Here is a 19,220-nt window from a genome sequence, read left to right as displayed (position 1 = left end):
TGTCTTGTGTTCAAAAGGTGCTTGAAGGAATGCAATAGTTTGCATATCTAACACCATATCTGTAGTACACATTACCAGGTTTGGGGGTAGAGGATTAAAGTTAAGAATAACTGGGAGTATGGCTTACCCTAGAAAGAGATATATTTTTAAAAAATGCTTGTATTCTGAGACTCCTAAACTTTTCTTCTTGTACCTTTTATCCAAGAGCAGACGTTGCTCTTTTCATGTTCTGCTTTAAATGATTTGGTGCCTGCCCATCTGTCTCACATCAGCTCCTCCCATCCTCTCCCTTATCACTAGATGCATCTGCAGTGACCTGTCTGGGCCTCAAGGGCACGAGGCTGACCCTTTACTCAAGCATTTCTGCAGCACTCTTCTGCCTGCCCTGGATGTCCTCATACTCTCTCCAGCTGCTGCTCTCTCTGCTTGGGGTGGTTTCTACCTTCTCCCAAAGGCTGCCTGTGTCTCATCATTCAGGGCTCAGCCTGAGCATTTTCTCCATAAAATTGTTGTTGTTTTCGTTTTTGTTTTTTAACTTTCCCCAAACCAGCATGACTTCTATCTTTTCACTTAAATTCCTCTCCATCTTATTATGCTGCTTAGTGTTTTTTTTACAGGACCTACCACTCATTGAAATAGTCTCACTCATTTATTTGTTTGTTGTCTGAAGAGTTCATAGTAGGCTCTTAAACATGCTTGTTAAATAAATGAATATTGCAGTCGTGTTTGGTCTCTTCATTGCTACACAGCGATAGGAGTTTGGGTTTTGAAGTCAGAACTGCATTTGAATCCCAGCCTTACCAATTGCTAGCTTAGTAAACTTGGGCTTCAGTTTCCTTGTTCATAAAGTAGGAAATAATCTTAGCTACCTCACTGGGTTTTGTGAAGAGTAAACAAAATAAAGCATAAAACACTGATTAAAGTATCTGCTCCGTAAAAACTGCTCAGTAAATAGTAGTAACAAAATAGTGCTTCTCTCAAAGGACATTTGCATTTAAAAAGAGCTCAGGAAAAGATTAAATCTTAATGAAGAGATGCTTGCAATCAATAGGAGACCTAACACTAGTGTACTGTCTTTGGGCAGAAAATAGGCCATATTAAGGAGGGAAATTAACTAGCACCTTCACATCATACTTTGAAGGTATTATTATCAATGTGAGAAGGCAAGAACTGTCTCTGGGAGGGTTAGATGGTTGAAACAGGAGTTCAGATATTGCCAGAAGGTTACCTGACTGATGAGTAGAAGGCCTTATCCAGTAGCATTTCTTGGAAGAATTTACCAGAATCAAGTATTGGCGATGCAGACCCCAAAAATGTCAGTCTCCAGAGTTGATCACACTTAGTGAGACTGCCTTCCAATGTCCAAACTTAAGCATAAATGCAAAGACTAATTTGTTGGATTAGAATAAGAATACAGCTTTCAAATGTCTAATATCATATTAGCCTGAGCAGTCCATTGTCTCCCTCTAAGAAAAAAATATAATCTGTGGAGGTCAAATTTTGACATTAAAATGTCTCTGGGAGCAAGAACTATCTTTTGGTCTCGAATGTTACTGAATAATATATGCTATTAGTCATTAATGCATCCATCTGTTTTGCCAAATCCTTTGATAGTGCAGGAGGGGTGATATCAGATTTCCTATTGTAACTCTTGTTTTTCAATGTTTCCTCACCTTCCTACTGCTCCTTTCCTTAAATTTATTAATATCGTTTATCCTACAAATGCTTGGGTCTTACCAATGCAGCCAGGTGATAATTACAGTAATAATTTTCTAGACTCACATTCTGAAAACATATTATTTTAAGGTTTTACTATTCCTTAGTATATTTCATATTTACTATTTGTGTCTATGAGTTCATACATTTGAAAATTGTCAATGACAATAGAAGTCATAAGGATTTCCAGATATTGGGACTATTAAAATAATATTGCAGTTTCCCCCTTTCAATAACATAGTTGAACTATAGTTCCCTACTTCCTTGAAAGGAAAGTGACCACTGGACCTACTTTCGCCTTTCACAGCATCTGGTGGTGTTCGAAGTAGTAGAGACTTTATCAGTCTTGATCCCCAACCTCATGGAGCAGATCCCACTGCCTACACGTGATTGGCATGCCATGTGTGTGAGAAATACCCCCTTAGTTGTCTTAAGCTGGTGAGCTTTTACAGTTATCTATTTATATACCATAACCCAGCCCATTCTCACTAATATAGACATGAAAATCTGAGTGTCCCTTGATGATATTTGGTTTTCCTTTAGATTGGAAGTATTCCAGATTCACTATCTATAGAATAAGTTTGTTGGATCAGAAGATATACAAGTTTCTTCCAAACTGTAAGTTATATATCTATATTTGCTGATGATTTTCCTAAGCTCTGCCTTTAATTTAATGTCCATTTTGATGAACCTGTGTTTTCATTCAGCAGCCTGTTCAGATGAGTTTTCAACACTTGAGTAATCTGATAGGGGATACTCCTTTAAGGAGATCTTTTGGAGAAAGAACTGTGTTTTTTTAATAATATAAAGGAAGATTCCCAAAGTCTCTACTATGTTTACCAGAGATTTATTTCCTAAGGTTTTTGAGTTTATAAAAACAGAGCTCAGTCAAACAACTGCTTTGTAGGAACTCATAGGAGAAACTAAAAGCAAGTTGTGGCCCTGAAAAGAAAAAAAAATCTAACTGCTAAAGCAATATTGAGGAGGAAAACAATGTCTCATCGAGCTCATGGTATCAACACTTTGGGAGGAAGAAAACATTCCCATGAGAAGCAAAATATCTTCTCTTAGGAATTACTAATGAAAAAATAATAATAATGTTTATACTAAGTGTACCAATCACCAACCAATGGATTTTGTTCATGAGTGACAACTATTCCAATAGTAGAAATTATCACTCATCAAGCTTTACTAGATTAGCCAAGCAAATGAGAGGAAGGGTGCCACTATTGAATCATTTGTATTTCCTATTTCTTATGGGTTCATCTTAAAAACTGAATACATTCCTCACTCAAGGTAACATATGGAATGATAAAATTTCAAGTATTAATTCAAAACCATTTTTCTCTTAGTATCTCAGAATATAAAATACAACTGAGAACAAAATTAGAGCATAAAATACTGCCTTTGCTCCCCTAGGCTCAGACTTGCAGCCAAATGGAATTTTACCAAAATTTCTGAAATGAGTAACATTATGTGAACACTGTTCCCTTGGGAACTGTATGAAAATGAGATGTTTATCACAAAAGTTTCTCCAAGAAAAACTCTAAGGGCATGTGTCTTGACCTAGAGACAAATGCAGAAAATTATGAACACCTAAAATTAGTTTAAATTAAAAACTTGAATTTCCCCAAATATGATAATAAAAGAGATAAGATTGATTAAATGGAAATTATTGTTTCAACATTTATTGATTGTATAAGAGGTGCCAAGAACTGTGTTAGATGCTGTCACATGAACTGTATCATTTGATCAATAACTGTAAAGTGCAGATTAATTTACAGATGAGTGGATTACCTAATGTCATACAAATAACAGGGCCTTTTATTCAAGAGGCATTTAATAAGGATCCATTATATATCAGCAATTTTCTATGCACTAGAATGAAATGTTAACATTTGGGGGTCCAAGGATGAGAGTACAATTTGAGGCTTTCATACCATACCTCAATATAGTCAGTCACACACTACTTAACAATGTTTCAGTCAATGATGGACTGTATATACTTTAGTGGTCCCGTAAAATAATAATGGAAATGAAAAATTCCTATTTCATATAGTGACATCAAAGCTGTCCTGCCCCGACCTCTGTGGCTCAGTGGATAGAGCCTCGGCCTGCGGACTGAAAGGTCCCGGGTTCGATTCCGGTCAGGGGCATGTACCTTGGTTGTGGGCACATCCCCGGTGGGGGGTGTGCAGGAGGCGGCTGGTCGATGTTTCTCTCTCATCGACGTTTCTGGCTCTCTATCTCTCTCCCTTCCTCTCTGTAAAAAATCAATAAAATATATTTAAAAAAAAAAAAAAAAGCTGTCCTAATGTCATAATGCAATGTATTACTCATAATGCAATGGTGATGCTGGTGTAAACAAACTTACTGCACTTCCAATCATATAAGAGTATAGCACCTATTGTGAACAGTATATACTTGATAATGATAATAAATGACTGTGGTACTGGTTTATATACTTACTTTATTTTATTTTTAGAATATACTATTTCTACTTATTTAAAAAAAATTGCTGTAAAACTATGCCAGTTATGTTGGCAGTAGCTCCATACATCTCCTGTTTACTGTCCTTGATGGCATCATTTTCTCTTGTGCTTTATTTAATTCCATGTTGTTTTGTACAATAACATGCCTTATAGTCTTGCAGCATAAGAGCAATATGCTACACCATATAGCCTAGGTGTGCAGTGGGCTATATCATCTAGGTTTGTGTAAGGTCACTCTATGATGCTCCCACAACCGCCTAACAATAATTTCTCAGAACATACCCCAGTTGTTAAGTGGTGCATGCCTGTATTTAAAATTATATACAGGAGTGTGCCAGGTCCAGCTGTTATCAGCTCAGGAGAGCTAACTATATGCACCTTTCCTAAATTCACATTCAATGATGTTGCATTGGTAGCTTGAAACTGGCCATGGCAGGATTATTTACACCATCACAATGGCAAACACTGCAATCAAGTTATTGTTTTTTCAGAGAGCCTCTTATTAAACAGCTACCAGCAACACACCACTGCTTGTAACAACCTGTTGAATTAAATGTACCATATAACCAAACATTAAAAAAATACCTTCATAGCCTAGAAACTAAACTTGAATTTAGAATTGCCATATTCCTTGTTGTTCCACATTAAAATTTGGTAGGGAAGGGAGAACCAGTCCCTAGACTCTAGCCCCCATCCTGCAGCCTATGGCCCACAACTATCTCCATTTTCATGTCGCATTTCAAGTTTCATCCTGCAGTGGGTGGGAGATCATCTGGGCACTCCAGACCATGCATCTAAGCGACATCTATCCATACAGCACACATATAGATAGCTGCCCCAGACCACATCCTGGGATGAGTGTGTACAGACCAGCAGGGCAGAGCAACCTGGAGGAAGGGAAGGGAAAACTCATAGGCCCTGGAAATAGACACAAGTCTTTGAAAGTCAGAAATGTCAGGGTCTGGCTGGCAGAGCATTATCTAGAGTTGGGGATGGTGCAGGCATAGATATATCACTGTGGAGAGTGGTACAAATGGAAGAGGGACAGAATAGAGCCCCCTAAAACATAGTAGCAGGGTCCTATTGTAAGAATGGGACTAAATATGGATGGCCCAAAGCTTTCATGGAGGGAATGTTCTACTACAAGAAGGTATAACCGTTTAAATATTAAATATTTAAATACCTAAGATAAATTATTTTCAAGATTAAATTGGTTTATCACCACCCTTCTTTTCAGCCTAAGAAAAATAACATGAAGAATTACCATTTATTGATAGCTTATTATTTACTCAAAAATTACTAAGTTCTTAGAGACTGAATGACTAAAACTTCAGAAGTTAGCTATTGATTTGAGTTAGCAAAATGAGTGCTAATATTTATTTATCATAATAGTTTTTGTTATTGGAAAGACTCAAGACAGGTTCCTACTCAATGCATACCCTGCCGAATCCTTTTGCAAATTCTGGACTGAGCTCTCTCCTTGCTCATGGGTCCTGTCATCCTGGGTAAGAAAAGAACTTTCGTTATTACTTGGGAATTAAAAACACATGGGCACAGAGAGCAGATTGTTCAGGGTCTACCAGCATACCACTGCATTGTACATATGCATAGTACCCTGTTTCCCCGAAAATAAGACAGTGTCTTATATTAATTTTTTCTCCCAAAGTTGCACTAGGTCTTATTTTCAGGGGATGTCTTATCTTTCCATGCTCTAGGTCTTATTTTCGGAGGATGTCTTATTTTCGGGGAAACACGGTAAATACTTCAGTACAGGCCAAAAAATTATTAACAGTAATTACCTTTGGGAAAAGGAATTTGAAGGAGGGATAAAAGAGAAGTACATGTCATTTCATATCTTTCTATAATTTTCTTAATAATATGAGGGTTGTGGGATTATAGGCCATTTTGGTTTTCTTCTTTTTATAGAAATATAAGAATATATATAATTGTCTTTAGTATCATTAAAACACATTTTTGTTCTTACATGATATAATTTTTTTAAACTTTTAAACAATTACCAAAATTTAATTTTAAAAATGCTGCTATCAGCTGTTTGTATGAGAAATATCCCTGGCAAATCCTGTTTTTCCTATCAAAATAGGAAATGGTGTGGCTATGGAATCTTTCTATAGGTTCTAGATTTTGCTGAAGCTAATTAGTCCTGCCCGCTATAATATCTTGTTGTTCCCAGGACAATCCCCTGAACACCGGCATATGCTGAAAATAATACAATACAAGTCTGCTGCCACTTGAGTCACCAGACTCCAATGGCTTCATCCTCAAGAAACACCACCCGCCATCAAATTTCTGAGTGATGGACAGACCTGGAGGGTACACAGCTCAGGAAAATAAGTCAGATAGAGAAGGACAAATACTGTTTGATTTCAGTTACATGTGGAATCTAAAAAAATGAAATAAAACAAAACAGAAATAAACTCATAGATACAGACAACAAATTAATGGTTGCTAATGGCAAGGGGGTCAGGAGGGGTAAACAAAATAGGTGAAGGGGATTAAGAGGTACAAACTCCCAGTCATAAAATCAGTAATGTACATCATAGGAAACATAGTCAATAAAATCATAATAATTGTGTGCTGACTGAAGGTTACTTGAATTATCATAGTGATCACTTTGTGAGGTATATAAATATTTGACCACTATGTTGTATACATGAAACTAATAAAATATTGTATGTCATAGCTATAATAATAAAAGCATAATATGCTAATTAGACCAAACAGCTGAATGATTTTTCCGATGTCATTCTAGATGAAGCTGCCATGGCAGAGACTGTTAGGAGAAATCAGGCAGGCAGGCAAGCAGTTAGGGGCAATGAGGCAGGCAGGCAGGCAGGCAGAGGGGTTAGGGGCAATCAGGCAGACAGGCAGAGGGGTTAGGGGTAATCAGGCAGGCAGGCAAGTAGTTAAGGGTGGGTGCTCAGGCAGGCAGGCAGGCAAGCAGTTAGGAGCCAGCAGTCCTGCAGGATCAGGCCTACACCAGCAGTAGAACATACCCTGAGGGGTCCCGGATTGCGGTACATCCTTTACCCCCATGCACGAATTTCATGCACTGGTCGTCTAGTAATTAAATAAAAATAATAATAATAATAATAATAATAAAATCTCTGAGTAAGATCCTGCTCAATGTCATAAAATCCTGCTTTTCGGGCATTACTGAAGAAGTTTTTCAAGTAATCCAGAGCATCTTTCATTCATCGGTGCTCCCTGGTAATGAAGGCATTGTTATATTTCTGTTTAAAATGAACACTGATTGTCAATGTGTTTCTAATGTCTAATGCATTGGCTACAGTGACCTTCACATGGAATTAATTTTAAGAACAGAATTTTCTTAAATCTAAAAAGAAAGAATACCTGGGCAAGTCTGAATATTTCTTGCTCTGGTACCAATGCACCTTTGTCACCTTTTGTAGTTCATGAACCTCTATGGTCTCATTTTCTCCATCTGGATTTCAGAGTTAATAGTGTTTGTGACTTCCAGGTTATTAGACTGAGAAGCCATATGTGAAAGCAAGCTGGAGACTGAAGAGTTAGCACAGGGGAGAGAGAACCTTCAGGGAAATGCTCCTTTAAAAAAAAAAAATCTTAAAGGGGCTTCTCGCACTCAAGGTTAGGAGTTGTTTGTTCTGTTGTTTGTTTTCAATGTATGGGATTTTGTTGTTAATCTTCACTCAAGGGTATTTTTCCATTGATTTTTAGAGAGAGTAGAAGGGAAGGGGGAGAGAGACAAAGAGAGAAAGAAACCTTGAAATGAAAGGGGCATATCTGATTGGTTGTCTTTAGCGCATGCTGACCAGTGCTGGGGATTGAGCCTGCAACCGAGAAACATGCCTTTCTTTGCCCAGAATCGAACCCAGGACACTTCAGCCCACAGGCCCAGCAAAGGCAAAACCAGGTAGGGCAATATGTGCAGGTTTTTAAACTTTAACTATTAACAGGTTTGTTTGTTGTTTGCTGTTTTTGTTATACTCATCTTTTAGAAACCCTGTACATGCAACGCCTTTTTATCAGCAATATTTTAAAGCTTAAACAGAATTTACTGAATGTATTCCAGTAATTGTTACCAATCACCAGGTATGAAATTAAAATAGTTGAGTGTATTTTTATTATATCCTCAGAAATTTTCAGAATATAATTAACTGATTGCTCCTGGCATACCTGTAAAACAACAACAACAACAACAACAAACAAACAAACCTGAAACCCAATGGCATGCATGGGTTTCAATGGCTGGGGGTGTTTACAAAAGCATCCCAAATCCACACACTGTCCTGCCCTGTGCGAGAAACAAAACCTGCTGGTATTGTCACTGGGCACTGGGTGTCAGTAACTTGACTGGGACTTGGGGGAAGGAAGGAGGAGATGGAGGAGGGACCACAGGAAGGGACACACTTTAAACGTTGCTGTGAAAGGAGTTGTCAGGGCATCATGGAGGAGGAGGGGATGCTGCAGCCCTGGAAGGGGAGTTGTCCTGGGCAGCCAACCATGAAGGAGGCCATGGAGAGGTGGCCTTCTCTATGTCTAGCTCTTTTGTTCCTGAGTCTCCCATCTGTGAATGCCCCTCAGGCAAGAAGCAGTAAGTAGCAGGCTGACACTGCTTCTGGTGGCGGTGAGGGGAAGGCAGAGTGCTCAGGCCCCTCTTTCCTGGGTATTTGTTGCCACCTGCCGACTTCCTGTTAATGGAATCTGGACCCTGTTAGGAACTAGGACTTTAGCCTTGTCCACCAGCCCTCCCCCTGCCTTGGGCACTTCCTATCTGAGTGCCCAGCAGCCAGGCTCTGGGTCCCTGGCTCTCCGCCCATCCTGGCCTTTCCCTTTTGTTGCCCTAAAGGCTGTGTGTTGTGAATCAAGTCACTGGGCAACCAGGTGCCTTCAGAAAAGCCCTCTCTGGCAGCTACTGTTCATTCCAGCCAAAGCAGCGGAGAAAGCAGGGCATAGGGCTCAGGGGGACCCGTTCCCGCCGTGTACCAGCCCCGAACAACTGATCAAGCTCCCTCTAAAGGGGATCATATGGAATATTCCATGGTGGCTGGGTAGATACCACCTCACCTCTTGCTCAGGTGAGAGCAGCTAGCTCCTCCCTGTTAAATGTGGATCTCAATGCCTTTTCTCCAAGGGAGTTTTGCAACAAGAAAGCTGTCACTGTGAACAGGTGGGACAGGAGTGACAGCTCCTTCACTTGCTGCTGTAGCTGCTGCTGGTGCTGGGACAGGAGACAAGACAGGTGAGACCTGCGCCTCCTTCTGTTAGGAAAGGTAGTGCTTTTCATTGAATCCTGGGGCTTTGTGGTTTCAGGCACTTGTGGTAGTGCAAGTATTTTTTTTTTTTTCTTTCTAACTGCTTTCACTTTAGGCCAGAAAAGCTCTTTTTTTTTCTTTTCTTTTTCTTTAAAATTTCCAAGCTCCTCTCAGGAGTTGCTACACCTTCAGATTGTGACATCGCTCCTCATTTGCAAGCCTTAGCTGTGTGTGGGGGCAGGGCTGCGGTGGAGCTGCCAAGAGCAGAGAGAAAGGTTCCCAAGAACTAGCCCTACCTCAGTCATCGGAAACTGGGGGCAGATCAACCCGGAGGTGACAGGCACCAGGAGGCTCTCTTCTCAAAGAACATCTAAGAGACATTTTCTTTCGTTGCTATATTTTGCGTGGTTTGGCGTCTAGAGCACATCTGAGAACAGGTATGACGGAGCGGAGCTTTCCTATCTTTGAAGAGTCTTGTGGATTCAGGTCTATGCGTTGGAGGTGGGGGGGAGCATCCGATAGGAAATCCAGGCTCATGGATCTCATGGCCACGTGGGGTGCAACGGAGATGGTCCAACAGGCATTTGGAATAGACTTGATTTTGGAATGCAGTGGATCTGATTACTTCTTGGCAGCTTCTCTTTCCTAATTATGTTTGGCTTAGTCTAGCAGTCAAGTTACTTTGCAATCCCTAAGTTGATCCAGAAAGCGTACAGAGGGGACAGAGAGAAGATTGTCTATAAAGCAGGCTGGGTGGTAGGGCATGGGGGAGGGGTGTTCTGGTTGGGAATGTTCCTCATTGAATAATTCACAACCCAACCCAAAGAAAGGTGACTGCATATTAAACCTCTGCCCTTTGGTAAGCCCCAAAAGCGAGATGTACCAAGTGTCTTTAGGAAGGATATGGTGCACCCTTTCAACTGTTTTGCTCCCTAAATGTAGCTCGAGAAGAGCTTCGACAGGTATTTTGCATCAAGTTTATTGAAATATGAAATTTCCCATAATGAATATATGTTCTGGTTCAGAGCTTTAGAAATCTTCTTTCGTCTAGCATCAATAAACTGCATTACATCAGTAAAGGGACACCTTAATCCCTGGAGTTCCAATCTGAATGTAGCAATTCCATCAGAGCAGAGCTAAAGTTTTCCCTTTTGAGATTTAGGAACAAGTGAGCGCATACAATTTGAGACTTTAAACAAAATAGCAAGCAGAATAGTGAGCCTGGTCAAGATAATGAACTGGTTTTTCAAATGGCTTTATAGAATTTGTTATTCAGCTGAACATATGTTCATAAATTATTAAGTAACTCAACCATTTATTAAGTCAAGCTTAAAAAATAAAATAACATATAAGTTGAAGGGCCTTATGTAGCAAGTATAATTATTAGAGCGTGTATATATTCAAATTACATTAAAGTTCAGACACTGCTAATAAAATCCAGTCAACCTCAACCTTACCAAGTAGAAGTTAATTGAGTTTTATTATTAAAAGTTGAAATATAAAGGAAGAGCAATATTTTTAAGCCTTTATGGTGTAATGTCTAGAAAACAACTTTTGGTCTTCTCCCTCCAAGGATGAAATGTAGCATGCTGAGGTCAACTAACAACCAATAGTCTTGAGATTTTAGCTACTATTTTACAGTACATTTTTGGTGAATTGAATTTATTGCCTGGAAAATTATTCAGCCATAGGTTCTCCATGATGTAGTTCTAGGCAGTGGTCAAAAATTCCTATTTCCTCTGCTTTCAAGTCAGCTACTTCACCTTTCCACACTCAAGATTGGTGTATAGCCCACTGGCATGGCTCAGTGGTTGAGGGTTGGCCTATGAACTAGGAGTTCGATTCCTGATCAGGGCATATGCCCGGATTGCAGGCTCAATCCTCAGTGTGGGAGGTGCAGGGGATAGCTCATCAGTGATTTCTTCTCATTATTGATGTTTCAATCTCTTCCTCCCTCTCCCTTCCTCTTTGAAATCAATAAAAACATGTTTTTTAAAAGAGATTATCTGCCAAAACCAGTTTGGCTCAGCGGTAGAACGTCAGTCTGTGGACTGAAAGGTCCCAGGTTTGATTCCGGCCAAGGGCATGTATAATACATTGGTTGCGGGCACATCCCTGGTAGCGGGTGTGCAAGAGGCAGCTGGTCGATGTTTTTCTCTCATCGATGTTTCTAGCTCTCTATCTCTCTCCCTTCATCTCTGTAAGAAAATCAATAAAATAAATAAATAAATATTTAAAATAAATAAATAAAATAAAAGAGATTATCTATAAAATGGAAGTGATGGTACTGATCTCATAGGACTGTCAGGAAGATTAAATAAGGTTAACCCATAGAAAGCACTATCAGAGTGGCCAGACATAGTAAGTGCTGGATAAATGGTTTTATATATACATCTCATACACATACACTCCTACAATATGCATGGTTTTTGCATTTTGATCATTTTCTGATCCTACCACCTAGGAGCAGGAGGTCAAATACACGGATCGTGCTAGTACAATAGCAGGTCTGATGACTTACCCAAGGAAGAGAAGGTGAATTTTAACTGATATTTTGTAACATGAGTTCACTCTATACTTCTCTTACAATTAAAAAACAGTCAAGAAATAATTAGTTTTTATTTGGGGTGATGAGTAATCTAGTAGATGAATCAGCTTTCTCAAGTGTATATTATTAGTCTCCTTCAATTTTAATTTTATGTATAGTTACTATGAAGTTTCTGCATCAACTTCCTGAGAATCCCGCCTGAAACCTATGAATCAAATTAGTTATAATTTGAGACATTAGAAATTAGAATTAGAAAATATTCACTTTATTTGTGCACAATGGGCTGGCCAACCTGTTTTGGGACACCCTCTTCCACCTACCAGCAGTGTGGCTAGGACAAGTCACACCCAACATCTCTGAGCTTCCCTTTGCCTTGCACCGAACCCAGTGATATCCCAGGTTGTTTCTCTCTGGTTCAAGAGTTCTAGTTCTAAGTTTATTTTTTATTTCATTTCTAATTTCAATGCATAAAATAATTTTCAGAGCCACTTTCTTCACTTTCCAAAAAGTGCTGGAGAAACCAGCTGGCAAAATGTGAATTCATCAAATTTTTAAAAAGATAAAAAGACAGAAACCACACCCATAGCTGCAGCAAGATAATCTCTAAAACAAACTTGGTTGTGCCAAATACACACTTCCATACTCTGAAGGGGAAAAATAGGGTAAAGGAGTGGGGAACAAACAAACACACACACACACACCAAGTAATAGTATGAAATTAAAAGAACTCTATCATATCAGATAGGAATCTCCACCAATCCAAGCTCTGATTCTTGGGCTGAGAAAAATTACTTCTTCCTCCCAAAACTAATGTGATATTTCATAAATTAAATTACAATTGTAGAGTAGGTAGAAATACATTATTTATAGATACACACACACACACACACACACATATGAGTTATCTACTTTTTTCTATTTCTTTCCTCCAAAGAAACACAATAATTTATCAAATATCTAAATGTCCATGATTCTTCAAATGGGCTCGCTTTTAATAAGTCAAGTGGAAAAAATTGAAAAATAGATTTTTAAAAATTATACGCATATACAGCTAATAAATTTTCATAATTTGCTTTCAAATACTGATGATCCTTGACTTTTTTCTTTTTTAATGTTCTTCACATTTGCCCCAACAGACCTTTATATAAGCCAAAGAACTTTAAAGAGGGAAATTGTTTCCCATTCATTCCTCCGTGCTTTGGTTTGGATTGCGATGCACATCTGTCCTACAGCTGAGAAAGGGATTGTCAAGAGTAGAAATGACCCGCCAACTCCTTCCTAGACACTCAAACAATTAACTTCAGCAACACCCATGTCTTTCCAGTTCTTCCACACTCTCGTGTGCCTCAGGCAACCTCCCATCAGCCAAGGACAGATGGTGCAACCTCTCTCAAAATACCCTCCTAAGGATATGTACTGGTCAAGTGGATTGGGGGGAAGAGCCTCAGGTTCCCTTAATATCTGGAAAAAGTGCTTTTTCCTCTCCAGTTCAAACATGCTAGGTAGGAAGAGAAGGAAAAAAAATAAAAGAGGAGGAAATAGAGAGACAGAAAGCTTGAAGTAGAAGTTTGGGTTATAATGAGTATTTGTTGATGCAGACGTCTGTAGATGTGATCACTTCAACATTAACTAGGACATGGGCACAGTGCCATTGTTAAGCATAGGAACAACGTTTATTGTGGTGAAAAATATACCCTTCAAATAATGTGTCCATTAAGAATCAATGTATCTTATTTTAGGTTTTATAAAAATCCTTTCCAACCAAATCATTTTCAATCCCATTAATGACCACGGTACTGGAAATTAGTTGAATCTAGAATATAGATCAGCACACATGGAACTTGGATGATAAAAATAAATGAGTAAAATTTTTCTTAATAGTCTTAGTGTCCCTTGAAGAGCTTAAGATGGTTTTTGCTATTATCTATATGCTAATATCCCTTAACCTCTCTATTTGCTGCTTATTTGGGTAATAGTAGATTTCTCATTGGGTTGTAATGAAGATCCCATGAGTTAATATACATGAAGCACTTAGAGCAGTTAGTGACATGAAAAAGCATTCAATAAAGTAAGCTTCTACTGTTGCTATTATTATAACCTTAATATCAATATAATTAAAACAAATATTCTTATTTTAGAACCAAATGACTTGCCCATAAGCAGTTGCCACTATTCTTTAAAACTCACAAGGTTAAATAAATAAATAAATAAATATAAAGAATCAAAAACACTTCTAGTACTTTCCTGCATAGAAGGTACTAGTTTTCATATCTTTCTGTACTATAAATATTTCATCTATGGTATCTTGTAAACCATTTTTGAAAAACACTCATAGACTGGAAAGGTGCAGATTCTAAATATCACATCTTATGAAAAATCGTCTGAAAAACTGAGTGGATTTAGAGAAGAGAGAGGATGAAAGGGGCATAATTATAGTCTACAATAATTGGACTAAGAGGCCAGGACCAATATGTAAATGGATTTTTTAAGATTTTATTTTCAATTACAGTTTACATTCAATATTATTTTATATTCATTTCAAGTGTGCTGCATAGTGATTAGACAAGCAGATGCTTTGCAGAGTGGTCCCCTCAATGTTTTAAATACCCACCCGGCACCATACATAGTTATTACAATATTATTGACTACATTCCCTACGCTGTACTTTACTCCTCTCTTGGTGTAAAGTTTTCCCTCATGTGCTGATATTTCAAGTTTATGTTTTTGCCTTTGGTTCTTGGCAAGTAATCTTAGCAAGTGTTTAATCCATCAGTTTATAAATAGGTTAAGTACCAAAAAGAACACTCAGATAAACAAAATAGGATATATGTAAATAATTTTTCTTGCTGCTATTTGGCCTCTGGGCTATCCATCATGCCTGTGGATATTTATTTACTGGGAAACCAGAATCTCCCCTTTGTCTGTTTTCCACTCCCTGAAAAAGCATAGCCTCGTACCAGAAGAAATCTTGGTATAACCACATGCCTGGTAACACATCCGTGTTTTTACATGGCTGTCCGTGTGAACAATTGTCTTCTGCATTGTATTTCTTGATCACCACTAATAGATTATTGTGATTGCTCCTTTTCAGCAAGCTCACCAAAGAATTGTTTTCTTATAGAATCAGAAAACAAAGTCGTTCTCTTTCATAAAACAGTTTTTAATAGAAGGGCCAAAGAGAATATAAGAGGACAAACACTGAGGAACGCTTTCAACTTTGCAACATGGCTCACACCTCTCCTCCCAGATTTTCCTCTAATGTCCACTCCAAGCATCTCATTTATTCTTAACCTCATCACTATAAAACTCCAAACAATTTATCTAATTCTAGTATTTTGACCTGCCTCCAATACACTATACTCAGTATCATCTCCCTTGTCAGTCTCCCACTTGGAAGAAATATTTGAAATGTACCATTTATAACAGAATAAAGGCCAAACTCCTTGGTGGCTAGTGCTTCTTGACCTGGTAACAACATACTTTTTAATTTATTTTAACCCGTATTGTCTCTCATAGCCTTTGGCTCCAGCTAAACCAAGTATTTTCTGTTGTTCAAACTCAGAAAATCTTAGTTCCTTGGCTAATTCTGCCCCCTCTCCTTGGAATGACCTTTCACAAATGTTTCTGCTTGTGATCCAGTCTATCTATAACCAGAAAAGCTGGCAGATGGTGGCTTACACCCAATAGGAGTTTATTTTTTTTCTTGTGTAAAAACAAGTTCAGACATGACTGTCCAATACTGGGCATATGAATTCACAGAACCATGGGGAGCCCAGACTAGTTATAAATTTTAATCTTCTGCTTCTTGCCTCATGTTTGAAAAATTACTGCTCCATTGCCAACACCACCTCAATATTCCAGGCAGGAAGAAGGGGAAACATCAAGTGGCAGCTAAGTCTGCTTATTTTAAAATTGTTCTAAATTCAGCCACTTTCAGATATAAATTGGCCAGTATCATATCACACACTAAACTAGGCTACAAAGAAAAGTGAAATATAGCAAATTACTAGTCACATGCTTGTGCTAAAGAATAAGAGAGGAAAAGCCCTTGCTGGTTTGGCTCAGTGGATAGAGCATCAGGCTGTGGACTGAAGGGTCCCAGGTTCGATTCCAGTTAAGGGCATGTATCTCGATTGCAGGCTTCTCTCTGGCCTCAACCCTGGTTAGGGTTTGTGCAGAAGACAACCAATGGATGTGTTTCTCTCACATCAATATTTCTCTCTGCCTTTCCCTCTTTCTTCCACTCTCTCTAAAAAAAATCAGTAGAAAAATATCCTCAGGTGAGAATTAAAAAAAAAAAAAAAAAAAGAAAAAAGAATGAGGGAGAAAAAAAGAGAAAAAAAGATGCAATCCACATGCATTTAGCAACATTGATCACAAAGCCTTTTCGGCTTACTCAAATTGCCATTTTCCCTAAGGAAGTGTCCTGGAACCTCTCAGACAACTACGTACTAGTATAAATGCCATTTGCGCCCAGACTTATTTTTTATTGACTTTCATAATTATCTTTCTTTTCCCCAGGGTCTAGAACTTCATGATGATTTTTGTACCCTCTAGTGAGCAGGCACAAAGACAATTAGTTATATTTGAATAGGTTTAACTTGATATTTGAGGAAGAAAAGTAGAACTATTTTCTGTAGTGAAGTGTGATTCTATTCCACTGTAGTAAAAGCATGACTTAGGTAACTTGACCAAAGACAGACAACCCTCCACCAGATATGGCCTAAGCCTATTTTTCTATAGTCAATGAGGAAAGGATAGCTTTTATATTCTTATAGTATTTGAAAAAATAAAACAAGAATATGCAACAGGGACTGTATGTAGCCTACAAGCCTGAAATATGTACTATCTGCCCTTTTACAAAAATTATTGCCAACTCCTGACTTAGATAAAATTTACTACACTTTTCCATTTTGTTCATGTGTATCATGTGAGACTTAATGGGCTGATTACACTATGCCAGACATCACTGTCCTTGGAAACCATTCTTATGAGAAAACCTGCCTGCTGCCCCTTCTATCAGGAAAACTAAATTCCCTATGCCTTCCACAGAGAAACTGACATTGGAACTTCCTGAAGGCCTCTTTTTCAATCTGAAATAAATAGTCACTCAGGTTTGAACTAAACTAGATTTTTACTGATTTTTTAGGTAACAGTGCTCTCCTGTTGCTAAATAAATGATTAAGAGAAAATATATGGGAGTTCCCAAATGGAAATAAGCATGAATCCCAGTGAATTTTATTTTTCTTTTCATCATTAGATAACTTTAGAGGAATTTGGCTAAATGAAAAAAGAGGGCCCTCCCCCGCCTTTTTTTGTCTTGGTCCTCCTTAATAATCTGACTACGTTATCCAAGCTACAGAAATAAATATAAAACAATCACCTAAAAGTTGTTTTACTTTAATGTTGTGGGGAGTACTTTTTAGTTCTTTTAATGATGTATCAAGTTTTTCATCTATGACTTTGAGAAAGATGGAGAGCTAATTCTGTCTTGCTTGTCATTAAACCCTCCATTGAAGTTGCTGTGCCTGGTACAAAGAAGATACTTGTTAAGCAGTCACTCTGTGTGCGTGTCTGCCTCCCCTTCCTCCCAAGACAATGAAGCTTTGTTTCTATTGTCACATGTCCCCTTCTATTCATGATAACTTAATTATAATGTGAAAGAAATTAAGAAGTTCTACTTCTTCAGTTTAAAATCTATGTCTTCCACCTAAGTTTAGATTCCTGGAGAATGACATATGAAGAAAGTGAGATTTAAAACATTGATATGATTTCTGAAGGTCAAATTGATAGCCATGATTGTAATCAGAATCAACACTGAGGTGCTCAGTTCACAGCACATGCCTCTCTCTCACTTAACTCCCTTTCCTGCCAATACTACATCTTCTTAAATTTGGTGGATTTCTTAATAAGAAGAAGTGTTGCATTCCCAAGGAAAGCCATGAAAGTACTCATGAAAGGGTTAGAGTAAACTAACCAAAATCTCAAGGTGCACTCTATTCAAACAGAAAATCTTCAGCAAACAAACCAAACACATTCTTTGCAGAGTCCAGGAACTCTTTATCACATTGAGAAAATACACTATAAAAGTTAAAGAAAATTAATGATAGAATAGACATAGTACAATGTATTGGATTACAGTACCTCTTCAAGTAAAATCTAAAATTGATTAATATTCTCCTTACTAGAACAAGCTTAGTAATTTTGTTCAAAAGGCATGTGCAGCTCTGGCCTGTGTGGCTCAGTTGGTTGGGCATCCTCTCGGGCACCAAAGGGTTGCCAGTTCAATTCCCAGTCAGGGCACATGCCCAGGTTATAGACTCCATCCCCGGTTGGGAGGCATATAGGAGACAGTCAATAGATGTTGTGCTCTCACAATGATATTTCTCTTTCTTCCTCTCTTTCTAAAAATCAATAAATTATTCCTTTTTTTAATAGCTTGTACAATTAGGCATCAGTTAAAATAGTACAAGTATGATTGCTGTGCTTTCAGTCTATGGATCATTTTTCTCTCTCACAAAAATTCCAGAGCTTTTAAACAAACAGAACTTAAAAGTGCACATCATTGGTTCTGAATTTACTCTTTAAAATGACTGTGAGAAAAACAAGGAATTCTTTGGACTCTGACTCAGCATGTTCATCTTATTGACTTTTAGTCAATGTGTTTCTATTTACCACATATGAAATACTCTCACCAGGACAAAGGTCCCAGCAACTGCTAAGTCAAACCTCAAACTCTGGCAGATGAGCAAATAGCCCAAGCCAGGGTCTATTTGAATTGTTTACACTCTTAGAGGTCAAGTTCAGACCCAATCTGCCTGTGATGCCTTGTTAACACTGATTTGCCATAGCAGGTAGCTGACGGGATTTACCTGTGAGGACCAGAAACATGCACTGTGCCATCCAGAAGGCAGAGGTGCTGGATGGGGCTCATCTGATGCAGATTCTCTGGCAGGATGGCACGGAGTCCTTCTACCCTGCCGTATGGCTGAGGGACAACTGCCAGTGCCCCCACTGCTACCTGGATTCTGCAAAAGCACGGAAATTTCTCGTGGAATCTCTTGATGTGAACATTGGTATTAAAGACTTGTCTTTTGACAGAAAAAGGGTAATTATCTCTAAATTACCATTTCTCCCTTTCTTCCCAAGATAAATAAAGGGGTTGTTCTCCAATAATGTAAATAATGAATTATTATTGGATCATATGGT

At 38.3% G+C, this 19,220-nt stretch overlaps 1 protein-coding gene across 5 annotated transcripts in view; it reads left to right on the top strand.

Moving 5' to 3' along the window:
* The first annotated feature begins 9,064 nt into the window (after window positions 1-9,064).
* Window positions 9,065-19,220, top strand: part of BBOX1 (gamma-butyrobetaine hydroxylase 1) — a 53,095-nt gene continuing 42,939 nt past the window's right edge. The window contains exons 1-3 of one of the 5 annotated variants that reach the window (XM_036427625.2): window positions 9,065-9,481; window positions 17,126-17,135; window positions 18,864-19,119. In XM_036427625.2, the coding sequence (XP_036283518.1) occupies window positions 18,901-19,119 (219 nt within the window). In that variant the 5' untranslated portion in view covers window positions 9,065-9,481; window positions 17,126-17,135; window positions 18,864-18,900. Of the gene's footprint in view, window positions 9,488-9,664; window positions 9,901-16,453; window positions 16,459-17,125; window positions 17,136-18,862; window positions 19,120-19,220 lie in introns of those variants that run through there. The other 4 variants (XM_045577681.1, XM_036427627.2, XM_045577680.1 and 1 more) reach the window with 4 other exon arrangements.

Source organism: Pipistrellus kuhlii, unplaced genomic scaffold, assembly GCF_014108245.1.
Source record: "Pipistrellus kuhlii isolate mPipKuh1 unplaced genomic scaffold, mPipKuh1.p scaffold_m20_p_9, whole genome shotgun sequence".
Lineage (NCBI taxonomy): Eukaryota > Metazoa > Chordata > Mammalia > Chiroptera > Vespertilionidae > Pipistrellus > Pipistrellus kuhlii.
Note: the sequence above shows the minus strand (reverse complement) of the source record. Positions and strands in the feature narration are given on the sequence as shown.